Below are 8906 nucleotides of genomic sequence, written 5' to 3'. Positions count from 1 at the left end.
GTCCGCTTCTTAGGAAAACACAGAAGCATGAATTTTCTATAAATATTTAATGCAAATCGATTGCCTTTACAGCCTCTAAACCAGCGTTTCTCATGCAGATCCACATCAGCACACAGATACCAGTGGTGTAAATGACCTTTATTTGGACTGAGAATCATCTGCTTAAAAAAAAAAACCAAACACAAACCTGACAATGAACCCCACACCCCTCTCAGCTCCCCAACCACACGATCCTCTCATCCAAGCCTGCCACAAAGCCGCACAGCGCTAAGAAGCACCCACTTTTAAGAGTCACTTAGACAAACATCTAAAGGGGTTTTCCCCCACAGTCCAGCCAGAGCTCCGTCTGTTTTCCACCTGCCTGTGGTGCAGGACGCCACACTCACTAGCCCTTCAGTCCAACTCGGAGCCGGACGTCTTCCTCTTTTTCTTTTTGCTGTGTTTCTTATGCTTCTTCTTTTTCTTTTTCTTCCTAGACTTGTCCTGTAAACAGATAAAAACAGTCATTATGAAGTTCTGTTTAGTGAATCCGCCTCTGAATTTATTTTTATTTTTTTTTTTTTTTAAGCGATGAGGGTAGAATGTTAAAGTCTTTTCCGCCCTCGTGTGGACGAATAAATACATAATCACATTTAACCACGACGCTGGACGACTTACTGTAATTTTCTCCTCTTCACTACTGCGTTTTTTCTTTCTAGACTCAGCCTGAAAAAATAAACACATTGAGTTTAGCAAGTCACATGTTTTCTGCTGCATTTTAATGACACACATATTAAGGTCCCATCTCTTACATCTCGGTCCACATCAGACTCATCCGAGGACTCTGAGTGACTTCTTTCAGCTTTCCTCTTCATTCTGCCGTCCTTTTCATCCTTTCAAACAACATTTAACACATAATACAATGCAATGCCATATTGACCTTTAAAAAAAGGTCTCTTACACACACACACACACACATTTGTTTGATCAAAAATACAAAACAGTAATATTTTAAATGATTACAAACTGATTAAATGTGACATTAGCTTTTATTTGAATTTCTTCTGAAGTACTATTTTATTCTTGTGATTTTTAGCACTGCTCCAGTCTTCAGTGTCACAAGAGCCTTCATAAATCATCTGAATATGATTTGATGCTTGAGAAACAAGAATATGAGTTTATATACTTCATTTTGTTGTGAAAACCAGATAGATTTTAGATTTCTTATTATGACGTATAAAGTTCAAAAGAACAGCATTTATTAGAAACTGGAATATTTTGTAAAACTATCAAAGTATTTATGTGTCGGTTCTTAATTGAATTTGTTCCCTTAAGATCTTTAGTTGTTGTTTGTTTTCTAAACGGTTTTACTGACCCCAAACTTTTGATTTGTTGTGTAATGATAGTATATTGAGACATACGAAATTTAAAATCGAATGTCACTACCATATCCTTTTTAGAGCTTGACATGAACTGTAGTTGCACAGAAGAAGAAGAAGAAAAAAAAACACTCACATGACATAAAATTTCATGAAAGTATATACTGTTTTATGGTGTGGTTTCTTTCTTTAATGTCTTAAAATGAGTCTCGAGTACCTTGTCTTTCTCTCCATCCAGTTTCTTCTTCTTTTTCTTGGATGACTCCTAAAGACATCAGGACTTATAAGTCACCAACAATTCAGCTTTTATGTTAATTTATTTCAACACCGGAAATTAATATTAATGAAAGCAAATCAAGATCGTTTCAGTTAGGTCAAATACTTCTTCAAGTGGCGGGAACAATGTATTTAAACCATATCATTTTTTTGCCCTTGCAGATACAAACAAACAGTACCCTGCTATCAGTCTCTGACTCGCTGTCAGAGTCGCCGGATGCCCGCCGGGCGGAGGATCTTTTCCTTTTCTTCTTCTTTTTTACATTTTTCTTATCATCCTGAAAAGGCAGAAGAACAGAGAGTATTCAGTCGTACGGTCATTTCCAAATAATGTACTAAACTAAACAGAACTACAAGCAAGACTTACATCATTTTCAGAGTCTGAGGAGGAACTAGAGGAGGAATCAGAACTTGATGAGGAGGAGGAGGAGGAAGATGAGGAATGCTTGACCAAACACAACAAAAGCAGAATTTGTTAGATTTTAAGTCACATAACACTGCTCCGGATCAACCCATGGATAGCAGGCCAGATTGAAATACTCTTCAAGTTCAAATCTTCTTAGAATGTTTTTATTTTCTGAAACCAATATCCCACTATTCCATTATCAATGCATTTTTGGTTTACAGTTGCTTTAGATATGAAAATGGAGAGCTCTCCTCACCCTACTGGACTTTTTCTTCTCCTTCTTTTTCTGGAAAACACAAAGATAAATCAGGAAATTACAGATACATTTTGAATAGAATAACAAATAATAATAATAATAATAATAATAATAATAATAATAGTAATTACATATTGTGATTTCCAGTTTATCGTAACTGATGTTGGATTACTAGTATTGGAGAGCAGAGTACAGTAACATACTGTAACATCTTCTACCTTTATATATATCCCCATTTACTTTGATGTAGAAACCCATAATATTTTGGATAAAATATGACTGTTCTTGTATAATATCAGTAAGAGCTTTAAGACGTTTTGTAAATAGAAACCCAGACTTCTTTATTAACAACTACCTCTTTCTTTTACCTTGTCTTTGTCTTTCTTTTCACTTCCACCAAGTACCTTCTCCCTGTTTTTCTCCAGTACTTTCTTCCATCGCTGAAAAAAATAAAGCACATAAGATCCATAAAGCAGGCTAATAGAGTCTATTGCAGATTCACTGACTGTGGTAAAGAAAAAAAGAAAACACAGTACCTCGTTCATTCTGTCTTCAAAATCAGCCAGAGCTCTGGAGCCTTTCTTTTTCTTTTCCAGCTGTTCTTTCACCTCTTCCCTGATTTACAGAACAAACGTAGACACGCATAAATAAATATGATCTTAAAACTCACATATCTCCACATTCGATGCTTCGGTTTCATCAAAATCATGTTTTCACACCATGATGGCCGTGGTCTGCTTAGATAATCCTGAATGGTGGGGCCAGAGTTGGGAACAGGTCCTCTGGCCCTGGCAGCAGCTATGGGGTTCAGGTACGGCTGAAACACAATCAAATATTAAAATTCATAATCCACTTCATCAACAATCACAAGGCATGCTCAATACACACACCATTCAGCATCCGCGTTTCGCTCACAGGCTACTCTAATAAACGCACACGTTATTATTTCGCTTTGACATGCTTTTTTTTTTTTAAATTACCGAGGCAATACTTTTGCTCACCCCCAAATACAGCAGCAGACATTCAGTGCAAAAGGACAGTTAAGGTAAAAGTGTGCTAGCCGAATTAGCATGCCTGAGTCCAGATAGCCACATTCGTTAGCCATGCCATCTTAGCAATGCTGACATTTTAACACGTTTTGCCAAACTGCAAATATGCAACACACTTTATATTCAATATCCAATAAACTTGTTCATTCATTCTGTGAGCGGACGACGCTAATGTGTTTAGCCAAGTGTTTTGACGCGTTAGTAACGCGGCTTAAAAGGCCCCTGGGTTATTTTACCGTGGAGTATCAGGAAGACGCGAGTTTATAAACTACCTTTACTTACCACTCTATTATCTCGCTTGCCCATTTCTGCAGATTTTGCCTAAAACCTATAGGCCAAAATCCATTAAATCAGCCTTTTGTTTACATGGCTCTGGTGCTTGCAGTGGCTCCCCGTGTACTGCAAGAATTTCTGAACGACTGCCACCTAGCGGTCGATGGGCAGCACGCACTGCTCGACACGAACACTAGAGGGCGCTTCCGTGTCTTATTTGGCATATTTAACGGTAAAAAAAAATGACAGCGAAGAAGAACTTCCTAGTTTTTACAAGGACTATAAAAGCAATTAGCATCTGATATGCGGCTAATATAGATCTAATGTTAAACTAATTTGATTCAGTTAGACTATATGTTTAAGCCGAAGGGATAAAAACACAAAAGAGGGCATATACTGTGTACCTAAAAAGAGAGCAATCCTGAGAACTCCTCCTTCTTCCCTTTATAACGACAATGCTTAATTATGGCTTTGTATTTAGGCTACTTAATGATACTGTGGTATTTTATCATCATTAAAGGTTTACAATGAACTACACTTCTTCTTCAACCCAAGCTTTATGTTATTTATATACCCCTATGTTATTTATAGTAAAACAATAAAACTTATCCATACGTGGGACGTTTAAGACTTGTGGGAAGCGCATCGTCCTCTCTCATTAAAAGTCAATTTCACAACCCAGTTTTACACACTGGAATATTTATTTTACAAAAATACGAAAACGCAGATACAGATATAAAACAAATGCAAAAGCAGCTTTTTTTTCTTAATGGCAGCAAATTGGAATCTTTAGGTGGGCCAGTTTAATAAAACTCATACAGGAGCCAGAGCCTAAGACAAACATTAGCAGCAAAACCAGTCCAGAAAAAAACCAAAAAAACAAAGATACAAAATACTACCATCTCTCATTCACCAAGAAAGAAATAACAAACCCCAAAAACTAATATGGTCCTATAAGGGCACAATGACCAACACTCATTTCAATTTGGTTCTTGCAAAAATCGTACAATTCTTTGCACTTTAATGACAATAGTAGCTCAATGAAATGAATTTATCAACAAAGATGTAAGAATGTGCTGTTTTAACAGGAAAAAACATAGCTTAAAAGTGATTAATGTTTAAACTGAATTTCAGTATTTCATCATAAAAGATACATTCTACTTACTGTATGATTAACCATATTTACCTGACTAATCATGACTAGATGAACCAAACAATATTTTTTTTTAAACAAAATTAATGTCACATGCAAGTGATCTACAGTACGTCCACATGCGATTTCATTGCTTAAAAAATACAGATGCTAAAGCAGAAGAACGCAAAATTATTTAGCAGTAGAATTACATACAGTTGAACAAGACTTTCGATCAAAGCACTGATTAAAAAAAAAAAAAAAAAAAACAAATATTTTCGCGCACACATTCTTCCATCTCCACATCTTACAACATGAAATGGCAAATAACAATTAAAAATGTGCACCACAGATTGGGTGCTTACAAAAAAAAAACTCTCCAGCCAATGTGGGAAAAAAAGAAAACCCTGACCAACACTTCCCACTTCTAATCAATGTGCACAGTTAAAAGATGGCTAGAACAATTAAAAAGATTACACAAATTCTTAAAACAAAGAGCAACAAATAAAAAATTAAAAGATATACATGATTATAAAATAGAGATACATCATACAAATCAATCCACTCAGTTTACATTTTTTTTAAAGAATAAGTACAATGAACCAAATACATTTGATGCAGTCTAAAGTGATAACACTTGATTATCAATGAATAAAATATAATAATTAAGCTGCTGGAAATGACATTAGAGAGTCCTGTTATAATGGTAAAAATTGATTTTCATTACACAGTGTCTGTGCAGCAGCTAAACAGAATAAAAACATTGTGCACATTGATTAGAATATGTATTCATGGTGGATGATTTAGCATATTACTTAATTGTGATTTAATGGCTAAAAATTTCCAGCTTTATGATTTTTAAATTCAAAGTATTCTCTGTCTGGAGTACATTATAAATTATTTAGGTCATTATGGGACAACATAAAAATGGTAAAAATACAATACAAATAAAATACAATAAAAAGAAACCCAAATATAATAATAGAATATTCAAAAAGACACTTTTATTGTTACTGTCCTCTTGGGAACAAATTTGCCTAATTGATTACAGTTGTTCAAGTCTGCAGTGACATGAGGTGTAGCACCATTAGTTCATCACTGTCCAATCACAAATTTATTATATCGGCATAATGCCTTCTGAAGCATTACAGCCAACAAAAAAAAAAAAAAAAAAAAAAAAAGTCAATAAATAAGAACAAAATGTAGGGAGAAAAACATTATGTACCAATGTCCAGCAATTTCAAGCTCTCAAATGTTATTTGCTTAAAATAATATCCAATTACACTCGACCAAACAGATTTTGAATACGACTAACTAAAGCAAATCATTTCATCAACAAGTCAACAGATTCACCAAAAAAAAAAAAATAATAAAAAAATATCACGGGGAAAAGCACTGAGATGGACAAATATCAAAGGTGCTATTTTTTTTCAGCATGACATCACGCCAAAATTAAAATTTCATCATCACTAACAACAACGGGTCGTACATTCGAAAGCCTAACATTTAATACATCTATAAATGTTAAAACACTATGAATTTCTCACCTGACTAACCAAGCTCAAAACGGATTAGTTCTATACAAGACCCACAAACAAAGGCATACAGTTACATTGGTTTACATTATTTGATATCTAATGCCCTCTGAAATCACCAAATCCAATCACAGGCTTATCTCGAGGAGGGTAAAGCTGTGCCAGCGTAATGTCAGTTCAGTGGAGATTTTTTAAAAACGGTGGTGATGTTGATACACCAATCATTTGTTCGGCTGATGCATTGAGACAACGAACAGCTGATCACAGAATATTCGTGAAATGAAACATGTTAACAGTACAAAAGTTGCCTCACGACAGTGAACTAATTCATAAAATATAATATTAATATTATTATTAATAATAATATTATATAAATAAAAAATAATAATAAATGCTGAAATGACCAACTGTGCATTTCCTTGTTCAAATTTATGGAAATGCAAGCGATATAGACAATATAAATAACCCAATACTATAGTATCCAGATAGCTTTGAGACCGTAATCGATAAGGATTTCTGTGAGATTAATAGTTAAGCTAAAACCTGAACCCTTGCTGCATCTAAGACTAGTCATAAATAGACCTGAGCATGGAATGTGACAGAATGAGTTACTGATCCTGAGAGAATGAATCAAGCATCAGTGCTTAAAGGGATAGTTCACCCAAAAATGAACATTCTTTCGACATTTTCTCACCCTCGTGTCGTTCCAAACCTGCATGACTTGACTTCTGCGGAACATAAACAACACATTTGTTTTTGTCCATGCGATGCAAGTCAACGGTAGCCAAACCCGGTTGGCTGCCAAAATTCCTCAAAACATCATGAGCAACACGAGGGCGAGTTTCTGGGTGGACTATCCCTTTAAAAGTGTGAATGTTTTGTAGTACTACTGTACAGTGCCTGCCCCATCAAACAGCTTCACCTGGAATCACCAGGCTAAATGCTAAATTGTGAAGCAGCGTCCTTCCTTCCCTCCACTTGTGAGGCACTGAAAGCAACCCATCCAGCGGACTTGGTGCACGTTTTGTGATGATCTATCCAGACAGTTAAGTGAAACTGGAAATGGAAGGATGTAGCATTGCGTATAAAGAACCTGGACTTAATCGATGAATTATACACGGGATAATAATACATTACTCTCCGAGCCTCGAACGAACCTTGCAACCTGACCTTGAGCCTAACACTCGCCAACTCTACAGCTACTTTTACTAGACTTTCATAACTATGCGCTAAAGCTTTCATACATGCATTACTGTTATCCATCTCAGCTTGTTTCTGCTCTAAGTCAACCCTAAATTCAACATGCAACCCGGCGCGGGTCATCCTTCAACTACGTCTCGGCACTAAATCCCTGACGACAGGGTGCAGACTGTTTGGTATACGTATCAACCAGTTTTCTACAACAACCTACACCTTCAAGTTCACTAAAATTAAGACAACATGCCAAAAAAAACAAAAACAAAAAAAAGAATCAACACTGACATAATAAAATAAGTGAACAGGATGTGGAACTGATATTGAAGGAAAAAAATACAAGTACATTATAATATCAAGGAAATATGGTGTTAAATAGTGCTTCAAAGCATTTGGTAGCTCTGTCCTGGACAATTTAAATGACACCAGGATGCTTGTGAAGAAATGCCGCGTTAAATAGAGCACTAGAGTGTCTGTGGTTATGCAGTCATCAAAAAAAAAAAAAAAAAAAAAAAAAAAGGTCACACGAGGAGACGTGTCCACACTCTCCTGCTTGAACTGTGAAGTAACGACGTGATGAAACGATACAAAAAATCCTCCTGGCATGTGACTTTGGAAGTGTGAGCTCCAAAAAAAAAAAAAAAAATGAAAAAATGAATTAGCGATTATATCTTAAGGTGTAAAATAAGAGGTTCCGTTCAACGGGCCTGAATTTGCAGTAGTTGTGGTTCTACATTTGCTTAATCCACGTGAGACGGACACGGTCCCACATAAAACCTTGCTGTTTTACGGCAGTGATGTGCAGCTAAGACTCAGTTTAGACCTATACAAGCGGACGATCCCTGGCAGTGTTGTGATGCGGCTTCGGATTCAAGAAGCACATTTTCCTCTGAGCAGACAAACTTCCTTTGAGGAAGGCAGGTGGGAGACAAGAGCAGCTTTTGATATTGATACACGAAAATTCCAGGCAGCATGTTGTGATCCATTTTAGCTGGCAGTAGTGAGGGCAAAGAAAAAACACGAACGACCAATAGTTGGGGTGACATTTTTAAAAGCAGCATGTAATGTTATGCCATGGAAGACTAGTTCATGGGGTGGGGGGGGGTCTTGTCTACAGTGGGAAACCACGTCTTTTCAAGCAGCTCTCTCCTCCAGGGAGGGCTTTTTGCTGGGGAAGGGTTGGGCGTACAGACTCTTGCTGGTGCTGTCGAGACTCTGGAAATATGGGTGAGACAGTGCATCATAAGCCGATATCCTTCTGGAGGGGTTAAATGACAGGAAACGCTGTGTAGGGAGGAAACGAGAAGAATAGACAATAAGTAAACAGTCTACGGCACATAAAAGCAATTTGTCATTTGCTACTTTTACATGATTTTTTTTTACCTATATATTTTTTGTATTTACTGTAAGGCATACTGTGATTGCAT

General features: G+C 36.4%; 2 protein-coding genes across 2 annotated transcripts in view; both read right to left on the bottom strand.

The window, feature by feature from the left end:
• Positions 1-32: 32 nt before the first annotated feature.
• Positions 33-3765, bottom strand: fam133b (family with sequence similarity 133 member B). Its single transcript, XM_043217872.1, has 11 exons — positions 3628-3765; positions 3016-3113; positions 2833-2911; positions 2665-2736; positions 2297-2326; positions 2002-2079; positions 1814-1912; positions 1576-1623; positions 792-872; positions 658-705; positions 33-483 (listed from the first exon to the last, which is right to left on the bottom strand). The coding sequence occupies exons 1-11, from the start codon at positions 3649-3651 to the stop codon at positions 394-396; spliced, it is 747 nt and encodes a 248-aa protein (XP_043073807.1). The 5' UTR covers positions 3652-3765; the 3' UTR covers positions 33-393.
• Positions 3766-7989: 4224 nt separating this feature from the next.
• cdk6 (cyclin-dependent kinase 6) overlaps positions 7990-8906 on the bottom strand; it is a 28781-nt gene continuing 27864 nt past the window's right edge. Inside the window, exon 8 of the mRNA XM_043217867.1 lies at positions 7990-8763. Within this exon, the coding sequence (XP_043073802.1) occupies positions 8614-8763 (150 nt within the window). The 3' untranslated portion in view covers positions 7990-8613. The remainder of the gene's footprint in view (positions 8764-8906) is intronic.

Source organism: Puntigrus tetrazona, chromosome 19 (assembly GCF_018831695.1).
Source record: "Puntigrus tetrazona isolate hp1 chromosome 19, ASM1883169v1, whole genome shotgun sequence".
NCBI classification, from domain to species: Eukaryota; Metazoa; Chordata; class Actinopteri; order Cypriniformes; family Cyprinidae; genus Puntigrus; species Puntigrus tetrazona.
This window is presented reverse-complemented; position numbering and strand designations above follow the sequence as displayed.

Coding starts and splice junctions, on each gene's coding strand:
- fam133b (XM_043217872.1), bottom strand. CDS start 3,651: ATGGGCAAGCGAGATAATAGAGTG. Junction 2,912..3,015: donor AGCAGACCACGGCCATCATG/GTGTGAAAACAT, acceptor TCTGTAAATCAG/GGAAGAGGTGAAAGAACAGC. Junction 2,080..2,296: donor AGAAGAAAAAGTCCAGTAGG/GTGAGGAGAGCT, acceptor TGTTTGGTCAAG/CATTCCTCATCTTCCTCCTC.